Source organism: Mesoplodon mirus (genome assembly GCF_964341445.2).
Source record: "Mesoplodon mirus genome assembly, chromosome: 19".
Lineage (NCBI taxonomy): Eukaryota > Metazoa > Chordata > Mammalia > Artiodactyla > Ziphiidae > Mesoplodon > Mesoplodon mirus.
Window position 1 is genome coordinate 33,727,138 of NC_138995.1, and position 27,919 is coordinate 33,755,056.

General features: G+C 50.9%; 1 protein-coding gene across 2 annotated transcripts in view; it reads right to left on the reverse strand.

Annotated features, from left to right (window-relative positions):
• The window catches only part of NKD1 (NKD inhibitor of WNT signaling pathway 1), an 86,280-nt gene extending 60,642 nt beyond the window's left edge, over window positions 1-25,638 (reverse strand). The window contains exons 1-3 of one of the 2 annotated variants that reach the window (XM_082606389.1): window positions 25,462-25,638; window positions 25,307-25,339; window positions 24,492-24,625 (exon numbers count right to left, since the gene is read on the reverse strand). In XM_082606389.1, coding sequence (XP_082462515.1) covers window positions 24,492-24,625; window positions 25,307-25,339; window positions 25,462-25,486 — 192 coding nt within the window. In that variant the 5' untranslated portion in view covers window positions 25,487-25,638. The remainder of the gene's footprint in view (window positions 1-24,491; window positions 24,626-25,306; window positions 25,340-25,461) is intronic. The other variant, XM_082606390.1, reaches the window with a different exon arrangement.
• Window positions 25,639-27,919: the final 2,281 nt, after the last annotated feature.

Genomic DNA, 27,919 nt, shown 5'->3' on the forward strand with positions numbered 1-27,919 from the left:
CGAGAGGAAGTTTCAAACTTGGGTGTTCACAGTCCGTGGCCCCCACGTGGAAACAGCTTGGTTTCATGTATTTGGTTTTCCTGTTCAAACTTGAGGGTCTTTTAACTTTTTATTTTTACAGGGCTCCAAAGAAAAGGGAGAGGGAGCCATTAGCTCCCTGAGTGCCAAAGAAAACCCCGGAGCCTCCCTCAGAGGGCCTCTGCCTGAGGCGGCCGCGAGGCAGGGGTGTGGGGAGGGGACCCCCTGGTCCTGGCATACCCCTGCCGCCTCCTCCTGCCCGCTGGAGGCCAGGCCTGCGGGGCCAGCTGCTAATTAACTCCAACAAGATCAATGCAGCCCAGAGCGTGTGAGTGGAGACCAGGCAGGACAGTCATTTGGCCATGGCTGGGCTTCGGCCGCCGGCAGCAGAAGGAACAAAATGGAGTCTTTCCAAAAACAAGAGGAGGCCCAGCCAAGTGCCGAGGAATCCTAATTTTAGTCCCTGGAGGGAGACGGCTGTGTCTGCTCAGCCAGAGCACCAGTGAGGCCCAGCATCCCTCAGAAATGTCAACCAAACCAAACAGGCCCTCCCTGGACACCTCAGCCCCAAGCCCTGACTTCAAGAGGCTCACCCTCAGCCGGGAGGGCTGACTCACACACGCCAGTTTCCAATCCCCAGCCCCACTCTCCAAGCGCTGCCTGCCCAGGAGGTGGTCAAGGTCAGTGTAGGATACCCATTTGACAGGCAGGAACACTGAGTCCCAAGAGAGGCAGTGGTGAGGCAGAATGAACATGGGCAGCCCTGAGGCTGGATCCAACACACAGTCCCAGCACACTGGACCCATGTGACCTGGAAGAAGGCACCTTGTCACTCAGAGCCTCAGTTTTACCATCTGTAAAATGGGAGTGAGAATGTTTCCCTCAAAAAGTTGTGATAAGGCACAAATAAAATGTGGAGAGGTATATGTATATACATACACATCTATGTACATATGTGTTAAAAAGTGACTCCTGCGCCGCACCCCGGATATAGAGGATGTCTATATAGATACAGAAGACAGATATAGAAGACAGCTGTCCTGCCCATGGCCAGATACCCCTCCCCCATCTGGGGTAACAGCACCCTGACACGCCTTGGGCTGCCGCCTCCTCTCTCTCAATCCCTGTGGCTGTGGGCCTGACCTGTTTCCACAAGGGTTCTCAGACACCTACTGAATCAGAATTGCCAGGGGTTGAACCCAGAAGTGACTTATTTGTTTCATTTCCCCAGGTGCGCAAGAGGCAGTCTTAGGAACAGCTGCCAGAAAAACTCAAGACGGCCCAGAGGCTGTGCTCATAGAGGGTGTTAATCCCCCCAGGAAGCCGCACATCTGCAAAGGGTCTCAGATTCCAAAGGGCTGTCAGGACGGGACCCTCTCCCAGACCTGAGCCAAGATGAGAGTCCCCGAGGGGAGCTCCGGCGGGGCAGAGACCAGGCAGAATTCTGATCTGACCCGAGAAAGTACTTGCTGGCTCTTCCCCTCATGATCCGCCTTCACCCCGCAGAGCAGATCAAGGGGAGGATGGATGTCCAGAGTCTCCAAACTGAGCCTTCCCTTGTCCCCTTAACCTTTGACCATAGCCCCTAGGCCTGAGAGGGGAAACTGGGGACATCCACCCTGCCACAGGGCAATTTCAGCATAAAGAAGTCTCCATAGCAACCCTCCAGCTGGAGAAACTGAGTTACCTGGTGACCAGACAGGGTGCAGGGGGATAGTGGCAGGACAGGGATAGGGTGGTACTGAAGGATAGGGCTGGGGCTTTTCCAGAAAGGACGGAAATAACAAACATTTGTCCAGAGGGGAAAAAAACTTCCAGAAAGACTTTTCCTTCTTCTATCTCTTTCTCCCTCATAAGAAATCTTGAAGGGAATAGTTAGTAGTTATAATAAGAGCAGCTTTACTGAGCACCATCTATGCCAGACCCTGGGGGTTCACGACCTTGCTGAATTCATACACCAATCACAAGAAGGAGGGTGAACTGGTAGTCCCATTTTACAGGTGGGGAAACTGAGGATTAGGAAAGATTAGGAAAGTTGCCTAAGGTCACACAACTAGTAGGTAACAGGTCCCAGAATCAAACTCATGCAATTCCAGAGCCCACTCTCCTACCCTCTTCTGCATGGGCATGTCAGCACCCCTTCTAACCTCCACATCCTCTGGGCTCAGCAGAGACTGGCTTTGGATCCAGCTCTGCCTGACTCAGAGGCACACTTGGGCCCCCACACCATGCTGACGCTAAGCTGGTTAAGAGGAACTGGGGGGCTGGTGAGCACCCATTTTTAGGGATGGGCTAGCTGTGCACAGAGGATTTCTTTGTTTCCACGGCCCCACTGCAGACTCCCTGAGCCCCTACCCTGCTAGAGCACTAAGGAAGGGGGTGGGGCACATGACCCTGCAACACCCAACCTCCAACCCCCAAATAACATGGACGGTGGAAGAAAAAGCACTGGCTAATTGACAAAAGTTGTCCACTTGTTGGCTATTCAGTTGAGGGAGGGGAGGAGGAGTTGGGAATGACCTCCAGGTTCTGACCTGAACAACAGGTGAACAGAGGGCCAGTCACTGGGCCAGGGAGGTCCCTAGGAACCTTCACAGGTTCCCTAGGAAGATGAAGAGGGTAGTTTCAGACAGCTTATGTCTGGATGTGTGAGTGACATTGAGAGGAGGTACCAAGCAGTGGTACCCAGGTCTCAGTCCACCTGAAACTCCCAAGGCCCCCGTGCAACCCCCAAAGCCGCCATGTACATACAGCCTGGGTCCTCCCAGCCGTGCAGCCAGCTGGTCATCCTCATCCTAGCTGCCTTGCTGACTGGCCTCTCTCCATCACCTCCTCCCACAGAAGGCAGAGCCTCAGCAACTGTGTCTCTCAAATCATGATCTCAGAAGAGGGAACTTGGTTTAGTTATTGGAAAGCTGCCATCTGCAGTCCCCAAGCCAGGGCCCGTGTCACTGACAATTTCCAAGGCCTTGAAAGGGACCTTTAATCCAATTGTCTGTGTCAGGTAGTCAATGGGCAGCCCCTCCTCCCCCCTCCACCTTCCTTCCAGCTCTCCCTTTGAAGGCAGCCCCAGGGAGGAGCTGCCCAGCATAGCCGTGGCCCAGCCCTGACAGCTGCACACCCTCACAGCCAGAAGGGTCTGCCGGGAGCCCGGAGAAGACCACCGGTGACCAGCCCTCGGTGTGAAATCCCTCAGTGCCTGGCACGGTGCTGGTACGGTTGGGAGTAGGGGGAACACATCATTCAAATACTCTGCAGCCATGTTCCTCGCTCAGCACGAAGTGCTGCACAGATGTTACAGTCCCCCCAGCAGCGACACATTTTCCAGATGGAAAAACCGAGGCTAACAAACATTACGGTCACTATAAATTCTGAAAGTGGAAGTCCTACTGCGTTCTGCCTCCAGAGGGCTCGCTTACTACATATCAATATGAACCACGGTAATAAATGCCCTATTGATGGCCTGCTCTGTGTGTGTCAGGTCCTAAGTGTTTCACGGGCATTCTCAATCTACACAACAGCTCTGTGGGGTACGTATCATTTCTCCTCCCATTTTACGGATGAGGAAACGGGGCACAGAGAGGTTAAGGAACTTGCTCAAGGTCACACAGCTAGTAAGTGGCAAAGTCAGCAACTGCATCAGGTCTGGCTGTCTCTGGAGCACTTCTCATTCTTTATTATCTGCCCCTACCCCATATTGAGCCTATTTACACTTTTTTTTCCTAATCACCCCAACATGAAATTTGGGTATACCATAGGTATACTGTTTTGTCTATTTGCGTGTATGTATGTGTGTGTGTACACACACACACACACACACACACATATTGGGGGCAATATCATCACCATTGAGAATGAACTAGAATCTAGACCAGTGCTGCCCAATAGGAATAGAATGCAAGCCCTATGTGTAATTTTAAATTTCCTAGTAGCCACATTTTAAAAAAAAAGAGAGAAAGAAACAGGTGAAATTAATTTTAATAATGTTATTTAAGCCAAAATATCAAAAATCTTGCCATTTCAAAATATCATCATTCTTTGTTATCAATGTAAAAATTATTAAGGAGAAATTTACATTCTCTGATTTAACACGAAGCCTTTGAAATCTGCTGGCTATTTACAACCCAGCCCGGCCCTATTTCAAATGCTCAACAGCCATGTGAGGCTAGTGGCCACATAGCGGACAGTGACCCCCATGCCCTAACCCCTCAGCTAAAGCAATATTGTTTATCTTCCCCAAAGCCTTGAAAATGATGCTCTGAGAGACTTTCTCAACCAAGGAACCCTTTGGAGAGTCACCACCACTCCTAACCAGTGGGTCCTACTTACTGTGTTCTTAGGCCCACTATGAACAAGACACCAGGCTAAGATGCTCTCAAGGAGATATGAAGATGACTAAGAACTGGCATTTGCCTTCGAGCAGCTTATAATTTAAGAGGGGGAGCGAAATAGTTTCCAAACCCTACTGCACACCAGGCCCTGAGTCTTCCCACTCATTATCTTTTCATCCTTCCACTCATCCTGGTGGGGGGGGGGTCGATATTACCATCCCATTTTATTGATGAGGAAACAGATTGAAAGAACATGGATCTTGTCCAGGGCCATCCTATCTGACTTGGCCAACCCAGGGCAGAACACAGGAGGTATCAGCAAAGCAATGGAAAGGCTTTTAGCAACAAGGAGGGCAGCCTTGAGGGAAGGCTTTGGCGGGGGTATGAATGAACGATGGAGGCTACATGAGAAGGAAGAAGGTAGCCAGGTTCTGAGGATAAAGAAGGGGCATGTGCACTTGCAAGGAATGAAGAAACGATGCGTGGATTCCTGGCGGAAGGCACAGCACAAGAGAACCCCTAAGAGGCAGGAATTCTGGGCGCTGAGATGCCTTAGCAAGTAGCCCCAAGTAGCCCATGTGCAGGGCATTGTATGAGAAGAGGTCAAGTTCAATCTTCGAGTCGTGGAAAAGCACCCATTGCCCAACTCACGGGCTATAATGCCAGAGGAATCCCACTTCCCAAAATATTTACCAGAAGGCTCTGGGCACCAGACTCCATTCTATAAACTTGGGTACCATCCCAAAGCTGAAACGATAGATCTCCTGGAGAACAAGATAAACTCTCCCTCACATTCTAAATAACGACAGGGAGGTGAGGAAGAGAACGAAATAAATCAACCCTCTCCAACTGCCCAACTTAAAAGGGATTATGCTCAGAAGCAAGAAGAGGGCAAGGATGCCGTCTCCTTATCAGACACATGGCTGCTCCAGACACAAACAAAACTCTTGGCAGGCATCCTTCTTCCACGTCATGGGGGGGAGGGGGAAACAAAGTCTTTTTTTTTGCTTTTTGGGGTTTTTTTTGAGGTACGCGGGCCTCTCCCTGTTGTGTGCTCTGCCGTTGCGGGGCACAGGCTCCGGACGCACAGGCTCAGCAGCCATGGCTCACGGGCCCAGCCACTCCGCGGCATGTGGGATCTTCCCGGACCGGGGCACGAACCCGTGTCCCCTGCATCGGCAGGCGGACTCTCAACCACTGCGCCACCAGGGAAGCCCGGGAAAAAACTCTTAATCCACAAAGGTCAAACCCATCCTCCTTGAATACAATCAAGCCCATATTGTTTTCCCCTAATTTCCAGGAGAAAACAGTCCCTTCCGTGAGCTGAAGTACAGACTAGAGCTCAAGGAATGAGGCTCATAAATCTCCAGTTTGCTGGAGGGACCCAGATTTCCAATCCCCCACCACAGTATCCAACCGGAAGTCACATTTGGGACCAGGAAATATGCCTGCTGCACTCCAAGGCACCAGCAAAGGACGCACTGCAGGATGAGTTGGTCCAAAATGTGGAGGAGGAAGGCCCATCCCCCTCCCTCTAACAGTCACCACTGGATATCACAGATTGAGTAAATGAGAAAGTGCTTGACATAGATGATCTCATTTAACACTCACACAAGCCCATGTGGTGGATAACTTCGTTATCCCCAATTTACATATGGAAATGGAGGCTCAGAGGGGTGAGGACCCAGAGTCACACAGCCGGTAAATGGCATAGCCAGCTGACCCCAGGCTTGCCCTCCAGCTGGGGGGCTCCCACACTGGCATACAACCCTGTTTCTTCCTTTCTCTGCCATGCATTCCCAGGTCAAAGCCCAGTTCTGATCACCTCCCTTCCCTGCTCTGTAGCTTAGGCTCCCTTATGCCCATACAACGAGCCCCAAATCAATCCCCAGGGAGGCACACCCAGCAGCCCCCCAGGCACCCACACCATTCATGTCACCCACTCCCAACTGCAGAAATGCAGCCCGGCCTCTCAAACAGCCCATCCAAGAAGCGGGCTTCCTAGCATAATATTTTCCTCCCACAGAACGTGAGAATAAAGGGCTCTTTGCTTGTCTCCTGAAATAACTGGCTCTCACCAGAAAGCAATCTTCTGCCCAGTAAAAATATTTCTGTAAAACTTGGTAACTCTATCTGTGGTTCCTTTTCTGAAAGTCAAAAATCTTGGAGAGTGAAACACGGCAGGGACAGACTTTATGACAGGCTCATGAAGTCACGTCTACCCAGACATTCCCTCCTTAACGCTGTGATTGATTTGCTGTTAACCACAGGGACTTTGTGTCTTCATACTCTCAAAGCACCAGTCTGCATTTCTACAGAACAATACCCACCACCCGAGACCTGGTGTCCAGCCAGGCGGGCAGAGGAGCCACTGGCTGGGGCTCAGGGGCCGGAAAGGATGCTGCTGAGATCAGGGAACTCCTGCAGGCAGGCATCATGCACAGGTGAGCTGTCACCTGTGGCCTGTCCATGGCCATGCAGGAGGCACAGTTTATAAAATAAGTGAGGGGTGTCCTAAGATCAGGATGTAAAAGTGCTCACTACTAACCCAAACTAACCCCAAGACGCCTGGATAAGTCACTGAAACCTCCTTGGCCTTAGTTTGCTCACCTGGAAGTGGTGAACAATCACTCCAGGGAACTCTTGAGTGAACAAAGATGATCTCTCTGAACCTCTTCATCCATCAAACAGCAACCAAGCCCCTTCCAGAGACTGTCATGGGCCTCAGAGAGATGGCGTAGGTTCACTGGGAATCTTCCAGAACATATCAGCAGCTCCAGAGGCCTTATCGGACTACTGAGTATGTTTACTGAGTGCTTACTGCATGCTAAGCCTTAAATCACAACATAAGTTGTTTCACTTAATCCTTGAAATGACTCCAAGAGATGGATACTTTTTTCCTTCATTTTACAGGTAAAAAAATTAAAGCCCACAGTGAATACAGTTCAGTACAAACCCCGATCTGAAGACCAGGTCCAAAGCTCTGTGCCCCCTGGAGTAGATAAGACCCATATAGGAAAAAAAAAGTTAAATAATGAGGTTTTAAAAATATCCATACAAACTGAGGCAGAGGTTCTTAACCTGGGGGCCCTGAAATTGGGGGTAAAGGTGTAAGAGCACTTACGTGAGGAGAAAGACACTATCCAATATAGCAGATTCCCAAAAGGGTCTTATTACCTACCCCCTAAGGGTTAAGAATCACCTATGATCATAATGGAGAGGCTAGGAGCTTGAAAGGAAAGCTGTGACCCATGTGGGCTGCACGGAGGTGACAGCAAATCACCCAGGCTCTTCCAAGATCCAATGGCGAGGAGTGGTCCTCCCCGGACAGTCAGCTAATTGTCAGACTGCCTCGTTCCCACCCACGCTTGCCAGCTGCTGACTGGAGCTGCGGTCGGTGAGTCTTATACAATGCACAGATGTTGCTTCTGTCCACCCAGTGTGCATTCTGCAGCCTTTTCCTCACAGGTGGTTTTTCTTTAGGGAACCACCCCCGCACTCCCAGCCCTTGAGGTTTGGGGGAGTCGATCCCAGCCCCCACTCGAGGGTAGCCACATGACCCAAAACCGGCAGAGGCAGAGGGTTTGGTTCTGGGATGGACATGTGACTCAAGTCAAAACAATGGGAGCCAGACTAAGCTTTGGCTGAAACTCTCTCTTCTAGTTGGAGATGGAAGCCCAGACCGCTGGGAGCCGAACTGCCACTACCTGGGGAGAGTCTGCCCAAGAATGAAGCCGACCCAAAAGAAACCAGAGCTGAGGGCAGAGTTGGAGCTGGGACCCAGCTGTCCCTAAATTCAATTCACCCTCCCAACTTCCCCTTTACACAGGCCAGTAATGTGCGGCTGTACGAAACAGCTGAGATGGGCTTAAAAACCAAAGGATTCTGACTCATCCACACAGAGAAAGGTCGCACGTACTTAACCACAAACCCCCGTGAAGCTGCTGCCCTCCTGGATTCTGAAGACCCTGGCCTGCGGGAGAAACTCTGGCTTCGCCAGAAAAGAAGTAGAACCATGCCTGGAGCTCACATCGGGTGTGCAGTGTGTGTGCTGGGGCAGCAGGGGTGTGTGCAGAAGCACAGCTGCAGAAATGCACCGCATTGATCTAACAGTCTACTTTAGACTATAGGCACAAGCCCACAAACAACCTAGATGCCCAACAACAGGGAATCAGTGCAATGAAGTATGGTCCATCCCTACAACGGAAGGCCTTGAGAGCCATGAAGAGCAATAAGATTGACGGGCAATTAGATTATATGCACTGATATGGAATGATTTCCAAGATACACTGTTAAGTTAAAAAGGCAAGGTACAGAACGAGATTATAACAGGCAACTTCGGTTAAAAGGAAAGAAAGTCTCTATCACTTTTTTATGCATCCCCACCTTAAATGAATTTTTCAATTAACCTACAAATACCAATGCTTCCCAGTCTTATTGGCCAAGAGGACTGCTTACTGTCTGTGCAGAGATAAGGGCCCATACTCACAGAGCACGGCTAGAAGCACCTCCAGGGACCAGAAGAAGCAGATGCCTTGGGAGAGGGGTGCTGGGAGACCAATGGTATTGGCAGAGGTGGGAAGAAGGCTTCCTTTTTATCACATACCCTTTAGTACTGTTTTGAATTTTCTTTTCCTTTTGTTTTTCACCGTGTGCATGATTTCATTTACCAGAAGAAAACTGGCGAGGCCCCTTTCTGAAAGGCAGGGGAGATGCAAGTGGAGGCTCTCATCAAAGGCCAAAAGGAGGTGGAATTTGGAGGGACAGGACCTCCAGAGGCTATGTGCCCTCTGGCCAAGCTGCTAGGCCTCCCTGAGCCTCATCCACCAGGCAAATGTTCCTTGAGCACCCACCACGTGCCAAGCAGTGCAAAAGGCCCTGAGGACGCAGCAGTGAGACACACAGAGCCTGCCCCATGGACTCTGCAGTCTGGTCTCAGTTTCCCCATAGTATTAATACTGACCCTGGCCAGGTTTCTGCAAATAGTAAATGCCTGACAAATCACTGCGAGTAAGGCTTTGCCAACCATAAAGCTTGAGATGAATGCTGCCTCTGACTCCTGGGGAAAAGCTGGTCCCACTCAATGCTGAGCCCCAGCCCCATGAACGGGTTCTGCCTTCCAGCTCCTCAGACCAGAGCCAAGGGGACAAGTCCTCACCCACGAACCCCAGAAGCAGATGCCAAGCAGGCCCTCCAAGGTTGAGAAGGCTAAGAAGGCCCCAATTTATGACACCAGGAGAAGGTGCACCAATCCACCTACCTGGGAGACCCACCATCCTTCCCATCACTGACCACAGCAGTGGCCAGCCTGGGCCTCCTCCCTCCAAGCTCAAGGGAAGCTGTGCCTCCCAGGAGCAGGGTCTGGAGAGGCCCCAGGGAGGGTTTCACCAGTGCCTCCTGGGGGCAGAGCTCGCCTTCCACCACCACCTGCTGCAAATAGCCCCTCCCACCCGCCTCGGGATGGGGGTTAGCCTGATGATGCACGGCAGTGCTGCATCTCCTCCACTGGTCCAGAGCTGTGCTGTCCAGGCAGAAGCCACTAGCCCCACGTGGCTATTTAAATTTACATTTAAATTAACTCAAATACAATGTACTTAAAATTCAACTCCTCAGTCCCAGTAGCTACATTCAGAGCACTCAGTAGCCACAGGTGGTTAATGGTTCCCATATTGGACAGTGCAGACATAGAGCATTTCCATCATCACAGAAAGTTCTATCACTAAACTAGATATCCCTTTAACATCTCCCCCCTTCCAGTTATAAAAGGAGGGGCCTGGCCGGTCTTGAAAAAGAGGCCAGGTATCAATAAATGTCAGCAAAGTTCTGAATCCACTTATAGGGGGTAAGGATCCACAGCCATAGGGAACTGCACAGGAGACGGAATCACTGACTGAAAGCATGTCATGAGTCAGGAACTGTGCCGGCTTCTCCTCTGGGCCACACACTCGACCCCCACCCTTCTACAGATGGGGAGCACCCTCCCTCCCTCCGCCCTAACCCCTCCAGCTCCCTCCCACCAACACCTTTCCTACAGGGTCCAGTCGCCCAACACAGAGAGGCTCTGATTCAGAGGGCTTGCGGCGGGAGGGGCCTCTAGGTCTCAGCATTTTAAACAGCACTCAGAACTTCAGATGTAGGTGGTCCTCCGGCCGTACCCTGAGTCCATCCCAGCCCCACGTCCCCTTCCAGCTACCGGCTTCTCTCTCCACCCCTTCCACAAAAGCTTGTCCCGAGACGTATAGCTGATTCACTTTGTTATACAGCAGCAACGAACACAACAATGTGAAGCAATTATACTCCAACAAAGATGTTAAAAAAATAAAAATAAAAATAAAATGTATTGGCTCTTTGAAAAATACAAAAGTAGTACACGCTCTCTGAGAAAAAAAAAGTCAAACAATGTAGAAACATATAATGTGAAAAGTGAAATTCCTTCTCTCCTTACCACCTCCCACCACTTCACTCCTCAGGGAAACAGACTTTGACAGTGTATTTTTCCAGATCTTTCCATGTGCACCTGCAAATATATAGAGACATAGGCCTGAACAGACCTTTGTATAGTGCAGAAAACGGGGCCACATTATACTGATGTTCTGCTCTTGCTTTGCTCATTCAACAGCATCTCAGGGCCTCCTTCCTATCAGCCTGTGGCCCTCACTTAACCTGGTTTTACCAGTTGCAGGGAGATCCATGGAATGGCTACACCACTGTTTATTAGCCTGTCTCCTGGTGATGAATATTTGAGTTGTTACGAATTTTCCTTCTTCCAAATAATGTAGCCATGGATGTTCTTACAAGTATGTGCATCTGCTCCCATGTTAGTGTTCCCCAGTCCCTTCAGGACCCATGCCAATCTCACCTCGGCTGCCATTCCACCACGACAGCTCCTGTCAAACTGGACTGTGACCACCAGGACCCTAAATCCAGTGGACACCTTTCAGTCCTTTTCCTTACTCAGTCTCTCAGCCGCTTCTCTCAGGGAGACCACATCCTCTCTGGTACACTACTTTGATGGCCCCCAGTCAATCACACCTCCCAGTATGTATGCCCCTGTGTAATCTCTTCCCCTAAACCGGGGCTGGACCTGTGACTTGCTTTAACAAAGAGAATGTGGCACTGCCAATTCCAGGCCTAAACCTAAAGAACCTGGCAGTTTTCACTTTTGCACTCTTGGGAAGCCAGCCACAGTGTAAGAAGTCTGATTACCCTGAGATCGCCATACTATGAGGAAGCCCAAGCTAACCAGTGATGAGGACACCTGGAAGAGAACTGAGGCCCCAGACATGTAAGCCAAGAGGATCTGTGGCAGGTGGCCCCTCCTCGGTGTTTGAGCCAACCCAACTATGCACATGGAGCTGGAGATAAGTTGCCCCAGCCAAGCCCTGCTCAAATTGCATAATCTTAAGCAGATCATAAAATATCAAGTCAGTGAGTTTTGGAATAATTTGTCACACAGCAAAAGATAACCTAGACATCCACCTTTTCTTTACTACATTCTGAGAGGAGGAAGCAAAGGCCAGGAGAGATCACAATAGATACCTAATAGCTAAGCTGCAGCCACCCCCAGGCTCAGGATTCCCAAAACAATGTTCTGTCCAGAAAGATTTAGTTGCCAGGGTGCAGCTGCTGCTTGTCATGTTCAGAGGCTGCTTTCTAAAGTGAGAGGACATGGGGGTCCCCAAGAGCCCTCTTCATGCCCTAAGCAAATGGAGTTGATGAACAAGACAGCAACCATGGCAATCCTGGGAGAATCTGTTCTGGCCAAAAAGTCAACAAATCAAAAGGCTCTGAAGCCAAGAAAGAAAACTTTGGCACAGAGAGGTTAGGGAACTTACCCAAGGTCACACAGCTAGTGAGAAGCAGAGCTAGATCCTGAAACCAGGTATTCAGACTCAGAGTCTAGACCAGTGACCAAACACCAGTGTTTTCTAACACTTTGATAGTGACCCACAATAAGAATTATGTTTTATAATGGGCCTCTGTATATATGGGTTTGGGTATAGATGTGCATTTAGATATACACATATCTATCTATAAATACATCTATCTATTTATCGGTATGGATACCTATGTCTATATGTCCGTATCTATCTATCAAATTATCTATAGACATGGCTATCCACACCTATAAACTAAACCGAAAGTTACACAAAGCAATATTTATTATTACTATATAGGTTATTCTCTTACATTTTTATTTTTGTCTATTTCATTTTTTTTTAATGCTGGTCACTACATGGATTTCATGAGCCGTGAATGGGGTTATAACGTACAGTTTAAGGAAAAAAAAACTCACCTATAATGATTTAAGATAGCTCTAAAATCAGACTGATCTGAATTTGAATCTTCCTAGAGCAAGATTCCACTTCCAAGTCAAGTGACTTTGGGCAAGACGGTAGATTTCTTTAAAACCTCAGTTTCCAGGACTTCCCTGGTGGCCCAGTGATTAAGAATCCATCTGCCAGTGCAGGGGACATGGGTTCGATCCCTGGTCTGGGAAGATCCCACATGCCGCGGAGCAACTAAGCCCATGTGCCACAACTACTGAGCCTGCGCTCTAGAGCTCACAAGCCATAACTACTGAGCCCGCGAGCCACAACTACTGAAGTCCATGCGCCGAGAGCCCATGCTCTGCAATGAGGAGCCACCGCAATGAGAAGCCCACGCACCTCAATGAAGAGTAGCCCCTGCTCGCCACAACTAGAGAAAGCCCGTGCACCACAACGAAGACCCAACGCAGCCAAAAATAAATAAATAAATAAATAAATAATTTTTTAAAAGCCTCGGTTTCCCCAGCAGTAAAATGGGGATAATAATAGTACCTGCCTCATAATGGTGTTGTGAGAACTGAGTGGTAGGGACAGCTCTTGGCCCAGGGCCTGACATATAGCAGATACTTAATGCTGCACCTATGGTTCAGCACAGGGCTCAGCATACACAAGCACTTAATAGTCACACTGAGGCTGCCACCACAGAACACTGAGAAAGGAGGCACATACCCAAGACTGACCGGGGCAGTGGGCTCCTTGGGATTTCCAGGGCAGGGGAGCAAGATAAGTGCTCCCACCATGCACTGAAAAGGCAACCTCGTTCCTGGTTTGTAGTAGTTTTCTGACATCATCTTTTTGCTTTTGAAGTCTATCTAGATCCCTAGGGGAAAGAAGGGTAAAACAAGGTCAAGGTCAAAAACTGCCCTGTAACAAGGTTACCTCTGGAAGCCAGGCCTGGAGTGGCCTCAGTACCCCAAGGTAGCACCCCCAAACCTACACTGTGGAGCCGCCGTCAGCCAAAGCCTCCATGAGAGGGGCCCACCAGCCTGGGCAGACTTCTGCAGTTAGAGATACACCCTGGGCCTGAGCCCATTAGGGAGGTCCTGGTCTTCCCCAGCCTCACCTGTAGCCTGAGGGTGGCCAGGCCCATCCTGCTGACAGGGACTTTTATGCTCTGCCCTACCCTCTCCAGGGCCCCAGCTCTGTACTCAAGCTCAAGTCCAGGGGCTTGGGCAGCACGTGGCAGACCAGCCAATCAGCTCCCGGCTGACACTACTTCGTGGGACCAGGAGGTTCTCCCCAACCTCCCATCCAGCCAGAAAGGAGAGACGCTGGAGTGATCGGACATCGATAAAAATAAAACTGTGGAAGAAGATTTGCAGCAGGTGGACAAAGAACCAAAACAGGTTGCAATATATAGCATCACGTCCCGCAACCCCCAAGAGCTACCCACCCCCGGTGCTGGACCGCGTATTTCTGCCTGAACATCTCAGGGACTGGATTCTGTCCTAAGCCAGACACCCAGAAGTGGGTTGAAGACTCTCTATTTGCCAGTCGTGCCTCCTGGCCTTTGCACTTCCCAAACCCTTTGAGATGTTTTTACTAAACCTTCCATCACCTGGCTATTTATCCTTTGGGTCTCAACAACTTAACTCCCCAGTGCAAAGTAGAACTCTCCTCATTCTCTCTCACCACGTCCTGTTCTTTCCCTTCATCACATTTAGCGCACATCTGGGTGATCATCAGTTAACCACACGAGAAAGCTGCAAGAGGAGGGGTGACGTTTGCTTTATTCTCCCTGGTTTCCAGCGTGAACTCATTTCAATCCTTGAACAACTCCATGAGGAAGGAACCATGACTACCCATTCCACCAGATGTGAAAGCTGAGGATCAGCAATGAGCCGTCACATGGCCCAAGGCCACTCGGCTGGGGAGAGGTGCAGCTGGAAATTGGACCCAAGAAGTCTGATTCTGAAAGCTCTAAACACACTCCTGACGCCTACTACATGCACACGCTGGGCCTCAGTATAAAGTGGCCCAAACCACATCTATACTGTACTTACCCCACCTGCCCTCCCATCCTGTTCCCCGGCAACTGAAACATATTATCCATGACTCCCCAGCACCCAGCCTTGGCTTGGTCTCTACCCTCTGCCTTGGAGGCAGCCTGAATCCGCTCTCCCTTGGCTGGGCTCAGGACTTAACTTGCTGAGCTGGTCTCCTCACCTGTACACAGGGGAATAATACATGTAAAGAATGCATGTAAAGCATTAGGCACTTTTAATAATCCCTTGTATGTACTATTATCACTAACATATTCATACCCCACCAAAACCTTGTAGGTCTAAATCAACAATCACAAGCCAGGCCAAATCCAGCTATCTGGGTCCACCCAAAAAAGTGTTTTTGAAAATTTTTATGTAGTTGATGATAATTTTTTAAATTAGAAAAATTTCACATAAAAATCCAGATGGCTGGATTCTCTTAACGATCAGAAGATGTGGCAATACCAGGGCCACATTCCCACATGACAACAATTGGCTGGGGCTGAGGGACACTGTTCTCTTGGCTCAGGACATGTGCTCCCCAGGGCACCCTAGTCCCCTCACCTCCCAGGTGTCTCCCTCCCAGCCTGCTGCGTTCATGAATATGACTTCTCTGGCCTTTAGATTCTGACCCCTGGTCCCAGTCTTACCGTCCTTGGAGCCATACTGACATGCCACCTCCTTCAAAAACACCTCCCTGAATCTCCATAACCCTGTGTCTCTTCCTGGTCTTATAACTGTAAGAACGAACTTGTGTTGAGCACTTACGGTGTGCCTGACATTACAACTGTTTTACAGTTTGAGTCCTCACAATTGCCCTGTGATGCAGGTACTATTATCATCCCTGCTTTACAGATGAGGAAACACAAGCAGAGTTTATTATTCTATTGCCATCCCCACCCCCATCCATTCCCCACCCTCTCTGTACTGCCCTGTGCCTCCAGGAAGCTGACCCTGTGGACCAATTCACTGGAGCTTTCTGGCCTCTGGCTTCTGAATTCAGCCAATGCGAAGCCCCGGCAGGAAACGGGAGGATGCGAGGAGATGAGAGTTAGGGTATTTCTTCTCCACTCCCTCACTACTTCTGTACCATGTCTCTGACTGTGGTTAATCCTCCATCTTTATAGCCTCTGCCCGGTCTCCACCCATCGTCAGCTGTGGTTCCTACAGGGATCCAATCCAAAATATCCAACATTTCCTCCCCTGGCCCTTTCTGCCCTAGGGGTGGTAACAGCTTCCCACTGTTGCCAGGGACCATCAGTCCCTGGGTACCTCAACGCCCCATAAAGTATCCCTGAACCCTGCCCATACCTCTGGAAGCTACTTTCATATAAACTCTCTGGAGTGCATCTGTTTCCCACTAGACCCCTGGCTGACAGAGGTTTGACACAATGCCCAAGGTCACACAGTTAGAAAGTGGTGCAGCAGGATCTGAACCCAAGACACTGGGCTCCAAAGTTCTCGTTCTTTAAGCACCACCCTACACCGCCTGATGTCGTAATCTACTTCTCCTGGTCCTTCACCTGCTTATGGCCTCCTCAAGAGTCCCCTGGGTGACGCTCGAGAACCAAGCACTGTGCCTGGACCAATGCAGACCTTCCAGAATCTCTCACTGAGCCCACAGAATACAGTCACTTGATTCCACTTTATCCTCCAAAGTATTTTTACAAGGGAGAGCCCATCCCCACATTCCTTCTCCCCCCAGATCACAGGGCTCACCTCTTTCCTGCTGGCCCCTCACACAGGCTCTTCACACACTTGTCTCCCCTCTGGACAAAGACCACTCTCCATAACATGGCTGAGAAGGCCACGGGTCCAGGCTGTGACCTCTCTTCAGCCAACTGAACTTCAACCAGCATCTCAAATGAACCACCCTCCTCTCTATAGGGCTTTCTCACATGTGGCCCGTCGGTCCGGCAAACACTCATGGCTGTTACATGTCCTCTCCCCTTGCCTTGCTCACCATCACCCCTCCCCCCATGCACCTTTGGCCTTAAATCACAGCTCCTCTGAGACTACCTCTGACCCTGGACCAGTTGGTACTTCCTGCTCTAGAGCCTCCAGAGCATCCTCTTAACATTCCCTGAACATTGTCTTCATTATTCAAGAGCTACCTTCCCAAACCATGAGTCAATCAAACACGAATATCAATGCAAAGTAAAATATTAGCCAATCAAATACAGCAACATTTAAAGCAGCAGTCTATCATGGCAAAGAGGGATTTAATTTAGGAGTGCAAAGAAAGTTGAACACTAGGAAATCTAGTTATGTAAATCATGCATACAAATCATACATTATATTAGCAAAGAATCACCAGCTCCATCAACACCCCAACAGCATTTGATAAAATTCAATCACTATTCCTGGTTTTAAAAATCCTAGCAATCCAGGAGATGAAGAAAGCTTTCTTAACTAGATAAACAATGAACATCATACTTAATAGTTATTAATCAGTTGAGGAGATTCTAACCAATGCAATAAGATAAGAAAAATAGATGAGAGGCAAAGATGAAAGTTTAGTTCCACTCAACTCCAAGTTCTATGAGGCAGGAACTATGTTCTATTCCTCGTAGTTTCTACAACATCCTACCCATGCTCAAATATCTGCAGAATGAACAGCCACCCAGATTAGGTCTGATTCCTATTAAATGTTCTCAAAGCACCCAGCACTTCTCCTTTGAGGCATAAATCACAGCTTAGGTTGTGTAATGTGTTTTTAAAAATACTTATCTTTTCCTACTAGAGCGTAAGGTCCATGAAAACCAGGACCATGCTCTACTGACAGAGCAAATGTATACCTGGCCTAAAGTAAGTACTCAATTTCTATTGCACAGATGCATGAATGACTTGAATAGAATGCATTTAATACATAGTTCCTAAGTTATAATAAATGATTTTATCCTACTTCTCAGCCAGAAGATCCGAGGCCCAGAGAAGGGGTGGGGGGATCCTTCAGCTGATGCCACACCACTGTGAAGCCCACCCACTACCCTGGGATCCTCTGAAAGGCGTCAGCCACACACAAACCGCAGCCCATATGGCTCAACAAGTAAGGAAAGTGAAGCCCAGAGCAATTCCTCGGAGCCCTCTAAACAAACACACATCCAGGACGCACCCCGGAGGGCAGAGCCGTCTGGTGAGAGCTCCTGTGTGCCGCCCTTCTGGGGTTAAGGATGACTTCAGTGGAGGGACCTGAGGCTTCCCTCGCGAAGCCCCGTGACGGGTACCCACATGGATAAAGAGCCTCCTCTGCTTTCCCGGGAAGTTATCAAAGAATTACTTATGTCTCTGGAAATGCTTGTTTGGAAAAGGTTCTCCAGCCCACCTGGGCTTGGCAGGAGCGGCAGCAACACCAGGCCTGCCCTCTGGGGAGGGATCAGGCTTTCCCTCCGGCTCGTGAAGGGACTCGGCCATTTTTCATGCACAGAGTCTGAAGCCAGCCATAAAGAAGCAGGCAGCTTCCCAGGATAAACGGAGCACGGTGACATCAAAGACTGCCTTCCAGATTAAACAACTGAGGCCTTCAGCTCTCTCTGGCGTTTCTTCCAGGATATTCTGGGCTTCTGCCTCAGTTCTCCCTCGGATGGAATGGCAGATATTTTGTTTGTGAGAGTCTGAATTTTTTCCTTCCTCTGGGAGGGGGTGGGGAAGGGAGGGGGGAGAGAGAGCGAGAGGAAGAGAAAGAATGTCTGTGAGAGACAAAAGCCACAAAAAGAACATGCGTGAGTAGAAAAGAGAGCGGTAAGTCAGGGAGGCAGCCGGAAGTGCCTGCTTTGGAATCCAACGAGCGACCTAAAAATTCCAAAGTTGTGAACCTACAGCCAGTGAGTGAGGCTGCGAGAACCCCCCGAGCAAGGAGGACTGAGGGGTCCCTGACTCCCCCGTGCCTGCAGATCTCTTCGTGGGCCCCCGCCTCTTGCCCAGAGAGTCAGGCTGCATGCCCCTTCCTCAGACACATCTGGTAAACTGAGGCAGGAGACCCTCCTCCCTCAGGCACAGGCTCACAGCAGTTCTGGGGCAGGATGGGCTCTCTCTGGGATTGGCTTGTCACTGCCTCTTGCCCCCTGGCTCTTGGGGTGCCTCCCTCTGCCAATCCCACCATGGCTGGGCTTCTGACCCTCCTCCCCCGCAGGGCAGCAGGGGCCGCCCCTCCACCCAAACAGCTGGAGTAATGCCCCAAGTCCCTGTGCAGGATGCTGCATGCGAATCAGCTCTACAGAGTGCGCTGGTGGCTGCCCGCCTGGCTCCGCCCCACCCACCTGTCCAGAGGGGAAGGTAGCTCACACGACGTGCCAAGAGCCACTAACATGGGGGGCTTTGCAGAAAGAATGAGCACCAGAGAGAGTTCCAGACCCTACAGGCTGCAGAGCCACTTGGAGCCCACAGTCCCTTCTCAAGGGCCCAACCCAAGCACCACGCATTGTCCATGGACACTAGCGAGCAAGGCGTCTCCCCCAGCTCCCACTGCACAGACCCATCCCCTCTTCCCACACTTTCTTCCTCACTGCCTCAGCTTCTCATGAGTGTTACTGTCTGCCAGTGTGCCTGTGGCCATGCTTATTCTTTGTCTCCTTTATTAGACTGGAAGCTACAGGAGGACAGGCACCACAGCTCTGTGATTTGCCACTGTAGCCCCAACACCCGGCACAGCTAGGGAATCCATAATTAATAACAATTCATTATTGATCATAATTAATTAATAGCTGAGTGTCTGAAAGAAAAGGCCTAATTTCACTCTTCCCTTTAGTCCTACTTCCAGCTCCACCTGGCTGGGGAAGAGAACCTGGGGGAGGAAGAGGCAGGGATGGTGACTTAATCTATCTCCATTCATTCATTCATTCATTCATCCAGCAAATATATCATGAGAGCCCACCATGTGCCCCAGGGCTGCCACAAGGAAGACGGACTCCTCAGAAAGTGATTCTTCCATTGCTGACAGCTCAGCCTTGCTGCTTTAAGCCCTCAAAGGGACAATATGGTCCCTGAGCCCAGGAGCCCAAGCTTCCTGTTATGAGGAGGAATTCACTCTGTCTGTGTATCACCCACCTTCTCTCCTCACTTCTGACACTCCCACTGGGTGAGGGGATGGAACATTCCCCAAGGCTAGGAGCTTGTGGGACATGCCGAGGTTGTCTCCTGGTTTAGCTTCCCCCTGAGTTTGTGACAGTTTGTACAAGATATGAATGTAGAGGGTCTGTTCCTGAGTTTGAGGGACACAACACACACACAGCCTGACTCGGGGGACCAGTGTCCTTCTCAAAGAAGAAAAGCTTCGAAGGGAGGATAAGGCACTCCTCGAAACCTCTACCAGAGACCCCATCACAGAGAGGCATTAACGTACCCAGAATGACACCCTTGCCCACCTCCCACCTTCCTGAGGGATCCAGACCTACCAGAAACCAGAAGCCCCACCTGGCACTCTGCCCAGCTCCAGCTTGCCCCAGCTCTCCTTCCCATTCCCCAGGGGTCCAGAAAGATGCCAGGTGGGGCTATGAAGCTGGCCTGGGTGCCAGGAGCAGAGGGCACCCTCCGCGGAGAACTCAAAGAAGCCAGTGAGAGGAGGTCCAAACGCCTCCACTAGCCTCAAAGCAAATCATCTTTTAATTCTGAAACACCAAATATTTAATTTATGCTTTACCTCAAATGTCAAGTCCACCTCCCGGCACATAGCTTTGAAACCACGTAAGGAGGCCTAACACTTTCCATATGGTGAAGACATGGGGCCTTTTAATTGTGCCAACTGGTATCATTCAAGGGTAATTCCCCTGGAATCCGGCACTCAGGCAGCAGCTGGGCCAGCCTCCAATCTCATCACCCAGCTCCATACATCCCCACGGGCTCCAACAGGGCCTGCACCCTCCCAATCTTCCCCAAACATCAAAATGCACTAGGTGCCCCCTAATCAAATTACCAAACTGCCTGGCAGCCACCTTTGATCCAGAGGCAGACTTGCCTGCACCGAAGCTCTCAGCCTGTTTCTTCAGGCGGCTCTGCCATAAAAGAACAAAAGGACCAAACTGGGGGGTGGGGGAGGGGATGGCCTTAAATCCAGTTGTACACATTCATATATGCACACGTGTGCACACGCTGCAGGAGAGCGTACACAGACACGCAGATTCTGCTTCTCTGAGTGTTCTCCTCTCAACATGTCTGCGTCCATTACGCTACTCCATCCATCTACTAAACTTGTTAATTTCATCCATTATATTTTCCAGAGCCAACATTTCCAGTTGGTTTTCTCTTGTAACTGCCTGTTGCTGCTTCATGTTTCTAATATCACCCTTTATCTCTGCGATTATTATGCTTATTTTAATTTCTAATTGTTTAGCACATTGTTGTCTGGCATACAAATTGTTCACATATCAGTCATCTTCTGCAGTACTTGTACAGCTCACATTTCTCATTATTTTTCTCTTCCAAGCTCATATTCCCTTGAAGTTCAGCATGTACCCACTGAAAGGGCAAAAGCCCTAGCCTGTGTCCCTCCAAGTGAGGCTACAGAGTATGGGGGAGGGGGAGCCTCTGGTTTCATAATATGGGCCCCCATCTCCACCTCTCCCAGGGCCTCAGGACCCTGCCAGTACCTTTCTCCCCACGTTCTACTTTCAGTGAAGAGTTATCTGCCAGAACCCTGCCAGGGATGAGCATGTTATTACACCCATTTTGCAGATGAGCTAAGTAAGGTAGACAAAGGTAAAGTGGCTTATACAAGGTGACAAGCTATTGTGGCCGAGACTGACCTCATTTAGTTTTGTATTTGGGAGGGCAGGCATGGGTTAATTGCCGGTGAGGTCACCCTCTCATATCCCAGGATCTTGCATGAAACTCAGACCCAACTTAAACATTTACTAAGCTACTCAGGCTCCCTCAGAGAGGAAGAGGGCAAGCAGGGGCCCCTCATGCTTCTGCCTGCCCCACAACCTGCCTCATCCCAAAGTACTCGGCAGCCGGCCAGGGTGCCACCTCTCAGGAATGAATAAGTGCGACCCCCTCCAGGCAGATGTTCTGGTGTGGAACTTTACCACACATGGCTTCCACTGTCCTAGAAAGTACTCCAGAATGGGAGAAAACCAGAGTCCACACCAGCCGGCTGGCAACTTTACAGGGTTATGAGGAGGATTAAGATAATGTAAGCAAAGTGCTTGACACACACAGGCGCTTAATAAATAGTAGTTATTGTTGCAGTGAAAATGCTGGTTGGATGAGCCACGAATGTGCTCCCCGCCATTTTGGTGAAAGGCCGGGTGACCAAGTGGACACAGAGGCCAACCCCAGGACAGGTCTGGGGCTGGTGAGGGGACCTCTGCCAGCCCTTAGAACTCAGCACACTTTGGAGCCCACGCCCTCCTACATCCTGATGAGATAATGGAAGAACCTGGAGCCACCCTTTCCGTGCCACTGGAAATCACAGAAATTAAACAGAACCGAGGGTTGCCTACTGCTATCCTGTTTAATATCTCAACATTTCCCAAATTTGGGGCATTCCGTTCTCATTCACAGTTTTGACCAGTTGTACTTAATATTTTTCTCAGAATTGACTTTAGACTATCTCTTTCCACTTAGCTTCCTCCTAAGCAATAATATGTGCGAATTCAAGGGTTTTATGTCCCAGTTATTTATTTTTTTCTGGTAAAAAAAAAGTAACTATTAAGATAAGAAATATTCCTCCAGGTACCACATGAAATCACCTCACAGGCCTCCACAGTGCAGCCCCACACCCTGGGCTCACCCTCACTTCTCCCTGGGCCATCGCCACCTCTGCAGGCTCAGGAGCGAGGCCAGTGGTGGTGGGAACCCAGGCATCCAGGTCCCAGTCACCAAGCACAACTCTCAAGGCAGCAGAGATTCCCTTCCCTTAATATCTTGGATGGCAGGTCCCACGCTCCACCGCCCAACATATGTCATGCTGATGACTCTGTGTCTCACATCTTCAAAAGTGCTTTGAACAAACACTAATGACCCCTCAGCATTTCTCTGAGAGAGGGGGCTGGGAAAGGAGGGGGCAAACACCATCCCATGCTGTCCTCAGCTGGGGGAAGAAACCAGGCAACAAAATTCCGTGACTTTACCAAAGCCACAGTCTTAAGCTGGGGCCCCCTCCCTACCCTCCCTCATTTCCCCCAATGGCAACTTTTACTGGCTCACATTCCTCTTGCTGGGAACACTACTATTTAATTAAAAACGACAGACTTTTGTTTTCCTCTCCTTCCTTCCTCCTCCCTCCCATCCTCCAGGACTGGATGCCAAGGAGACCTACCAAAAACATGCGGGTAACATTTGTTATGGCTTTGAAGATAAAAGTCAATTGAAGTAAGCCCTCGCTGTATTTCAAGTTTCCCCTAAAGCATGGAGCAAGCGGCCTGGCAGTTTAGGAAAGAAAAAAAAAAAAAAGCAGGGGGGACTGCAAATAAATGTCATTCTGCAGGAATACTTTGTAAAAATAAACAGGCTGAAAAAACCCAAAACTTGATTAATGGAAATCCACTCAGTTGGCCTCTGTCTTCAGCTGCAAATGCATTTGTTCATATGGCTAAATCGGATCATTTTCATTGGGCTTTAAATAAATAAGGAGATCAAAAACTAGAAATGGTGGGGGAAGAAAGGGAAGTTTGTAGTTCTGTTTTTAAAGGGCCCCAACTGCAGTGCCCCCGCCCACCCAGTTTCGGCCTTTCCCAGGGGACAGCAGCTCCAATTCTAACCCAGCCAACAGATGAAGAGAAGGCCCCCAGCTCAGCAGTGGCAGTGGAGGAGGAGATGGGAGCTTCTTCCAGATGCAGGGGTTATTTCATACGTGCACAAGAGTCAACTTTATCCACAGGCTCACCTCCTCCAACTGGCTGCACCCAGTCCAGGTCCCACCACCAAATACACACACACACACACACACACACACACACACACACACATCTGAAAAGTCCACTGGCCCCTCCCCAGCCCGTGGACAAGACCAAAGAACTAACCAGACCTTAGACTCAGTCTGTTCTCCTCTAAGTTAAAAAAAAAAAATTAAATGTCACATCAAAAAGTTGATTCATCCTTTGATCCTTGGCTTGCTCGAGTTCCACGCAGACCATCTGAAAGCCCTGTGCAGAGTTCTGGAGCCCATAGGACATCTGTGAACACCAGTGCCAGGCCAGGAGCTGAGGCTGGACTCACTCACTCCCCTGTCACATCTACTGCTCCCCTAGGAAAAACTCTAACCTCAGGGACCCACTGGGGGAAGGCTATGGGTAGGCCTAGGCTACAGCAGAATGAGGCCCTCTCTCTCTCCTTGTGGGCCAAGCCAAGGGGTCTCCCAGATCTCAGTACCCCCCAAGTTCTGCCCGCCAGCAGATCACAGCCGGCTCTACTGGGGCTGAAGGGCAGATGGTACTGATGAATGTCACACACTTGGAACACATTCGGAGGCCAGCACAGTCCTGCCTTCCACCCAGACACCCCCAGATGCCTTCCCACTTCCCTAGCCCCAACTCCAAATCCACCTTTGAATGCTGGCCAGAGAAACAAGGTAGAAGTCAGAGCAGGCCCCCGGATCCTTCCAGCGCAGACAAGCTTCCCCATCAACTGGACCTGCACCACCACATCACCTAGGACATTTCCGCCCCGGCAGCCCTCTGCCCCCAACCGAACAGGAGACTGCCACCTGTGTCACCAATAAGGTTCCCCAAGGCAGGGGGTGTACAGGGTCATATTGGTGGGTCAGGGGCAGCTGAGAAGGGATTTCTGGACTTAGAAGCTGCACCGAGAGGGTGCTAAAAGTTGGGGGTCGGGGGGTAGGTATGGAGACGCATCTCTGAGGTTGAAAGGGACGTAGGTGGGGATCGTACCCGCGTTCCTCTGCCAACGGTGCCAGCCGCCCGCAGCTGTCGGGATCCGGAGCTGCCACCCGGGCAGCGCTGCCTCCCGATCCACTCCTCAATGCCTTTCCGAGCCCAGGCGGCGCTCGCAGCGAAGCTGTCACCTGAGGCGGGGACGACACGAAGCCCCTGAGTCTGGCCCCTAGGCTGAAAGTTACCCGAGAGAGGAGAGAGAGAGTGGGCGAGGCAGGGGCAGCAGGGACCCGGAGGGTGTTGGGAGCCGCGCACAATCCGAGAGAAGGACGCAGGTAGTCAGGAGAAGGGAGTTCAGCGAAGCCCCAAGAGCGGGGATCGAGAGCGGAGCCAAGGGGGAAGCAGGACCCCAGGAAGACGCGTCTGGGGATCAGAAGAGCGAGCGCCAGAGGCCAGGACTGAGGAGGGGAGGGATGAACACGGGGTGAGGGGAAGAGGGGAACTGAGCGTCGGGAGAGGGGGCGCAGGAGCCAAGATCTCGGGAGGGGGGGCTGAGGGCCAGAAAGAGAGGGCGCAGGCTCTTGGAGAAGGGGCTTAGGAGCCTGAAAAAGGGGTGCAGTGAGTGCGGGGTCGGGGTACCGCAACAGGAGGGGTTGAGAGTCAGAAGAGAGAGCACAGGATAGCGGGGAGCGGGTAGGATGGACAGAGGAGGGGACACAAAGTCTGCTCCAAGGAGAGGGTTTGTGGGACTGGTGACTGGAGTAGCGGGTGGGGGTGGCCCTGGTAATAAGATCCGCGGGCTAGGCCATTCCGCCGCCGTCCGCGGTGCTTCCCAGTCTATCCGCCCCGGTCCGTGCCCCGCGCGCCCCTACCTTCCGGGCTCTCCCTGCGCTTGCACACGGCGGCTGCAGGCACATCGCGCGCGGCGGCGGCGGGAGCCGGAAAGAAAGGAGAGGCAGAGAGTTAGCAATCGCGGAGGCGAGGGCGGCGGGGACCAGGGGGCCGGCACGCGGGCGGGGACACTGACCCGGCTTGGAGTGAAGTTTCCCCATGCTGGGGGCGCTGCGGGAGGGGGCGTCCCTAAGCCATGCGCCCGGCCCGCGGGCCCTGCGGCTCGCCGCGCCGCGCCTCGCTCTCCTCCTCCTGAAACAGCCCCGAAGCCGAGCGGATCGTGAAGAGTCGCCGCGACACGATCCTGCCGCCGTCGCCGCGGCCGGACTGACGCCCGGGCGCGCCGAACCCCTAGCCCGCCGCCGCAGCCTGCGCCTCCCCGCGCGCCCATTGGCCGGGCGCGGCGCATCAAAGGCGAGGCGGGCCGCGGAGGGAGAAGGCTGGGGGCGGAGCCGGCAGGCTGGGGGCGGGGCGTGGAGAGGCGCTGCAGGGCTGGACACAGCGCCCCCGCTCCAGGCTGCGGTCTCTGACCCGGGCCGGGGGCTGGGGACGGTGATGGGAGGCAGAGGAGCTCTGGCCAGGAGGAGTATTGGAACAGACACCCTGTTGGGTCCTGCCCGCTCTACAATAACCGCTCCTCTGGCTCACGGGGCTGTGCGTTCCCTCCGCTCTATTTTTCCTGGCAGCGGACAGGAGGACTCAGCGGCTCCACTTTACAGGTGATGAAACTGAGGTCGGAGAAGAGACGCTGCTTGGAGCGCCCACAGCGTTGCCCCTTCCGTTGCACGATCGGACTTTTGCAGAAAGTGTTCGCTTATTATCCGCCCCGTGCCCGCCCACCTTCTCCTCCGACTCTCGACGTTTTGATTTTGGTTGTGCAGGAGAAGCCCCCACTGCGCCTCCGGCCAGCTGTGGACCCAGCCAACTCCCGGCGGCTACAAGTGTCCGAAAGCCACGAGTTGCCAGCCAATCGCTGTCCCCGCATCCCGGGGCCCGTGGGTGCCCGCCGGGGGTCGGGGCGCGCTGCCAGCTGTGCAGCCCGGAAGGGGGTAACCGCTGGGTCTTTGATCTTCCTTGGTTTCCGCTCCCCGCTGCAGTTCGCCAGACCAAGGGCTTGTTTGTTTTGTCTGGGGAGGTCTCTGCGGAGGGGAGGGCGACATCAAGGGGTTCCACTCCACCTTTGTGGTTCTCAGAGAGAACGCCTGCTCTTCTAGGGACGCTGCGGGCCTGTTAAGTTCGTCCTGGTACTCGGTAGCCTAGGCGTGGGAAAAGAAAACTCTGTGCTAGGACTGAATTCTCTGTGTGAGCCTCAGTTTTATGGTCTGTAAAATGGAGGCTCAATTCTGCGCTTCTTGCCAACTCCTTAGAGGGGCACTGCCGAAAAGGAAGATAATGTGAGCAGCATATGTAATTTCCAAATTTCCTAGTAGCCACATTTTTTTAAAAAGTCAAAAGGAAACATTAAACTTATTTTAATATATTTTCTTTAACTTGATATATCAAAAATGCTTTAATTTCAACTTATAATGAAATATTGTACATTCTTTGTTTTGCACTGTTTGAAATTTGGTGTGTATTTTACATTTAGAGCACATCTCAACACAGACGAGCCACATTGCAAGTGACCAATAGCTATGGGTGATTGGTGGCTACTGTATTGGACATCATAACTCCGGAGCATCTATGTGTCTCAAAAGTATATTGGGAACTGCGTGGGCCTCCAGAGTCATAAATCCCTTCAACCAACAGTGTCTTACTTCCATTCTCCAAACTTGCTTTCTACACACCCATTTGTGTGGAAATGAAGGCTAATCTTATAAGCAGGTACATTAACGCTCATAGCAGGCTGGTTTCATTTGAGGAGTGCTGGGACCCCCCAAAACATTATTATTGTCCATTTTATATTGCAGTTCTCTATTCAGTACCTACTGTGTGTCAGCCATTGTCCTAAGTCATGTATAACTCTTACAACCACTGTTTGATGCAGGCTCGTACTTATTCTACAAAGGAGGGAACTACTAGGCTCAGAGAGGTGAAGTCACGTGCCCAAGGTCACACAGCTAGGCAATGACCTGGTTAGGAACTGAACCCAAGCCCCTTGATTCCATTGCCCATGTTGTTTTTACTACACCAGGCTGTCCCAACACTGTCCAAACTTAACATTCCACCATTAGAGAGAGACTCACCCATCTGGAAACAAATGCTGATTCAGTGCCAGCTGTGTGCCAAGCACTGTTTTAGGCACTTAAGATATATCAGTGAACAAAACAAACAATCCCCACTCTCATGGATCTTGCACTCTACTGGGAGGAAGACAGAGAAGAAACAATAAACATAACTGAACGGGCAAACAGTATGGTAAGTTAGAAGGCATCACCAGCTATACCAGTGGTTCTCAACTGTGGGCAGTTTTGCACTTTGGGGGACATTTGGCAATGTCTGAAGGCATCTAGCAAGTAGAGGCTAGGGTTGCTGCTAAACATCCTACAATGCACAGGACAGCCACCCAAAACAAAGAGTGATCCAGCCCCAAGTGTCAATAGTGCCAAAGTGAGAACCCCTGAGCTGCAGGAAAATGGAAAAGCAGAGCAGGA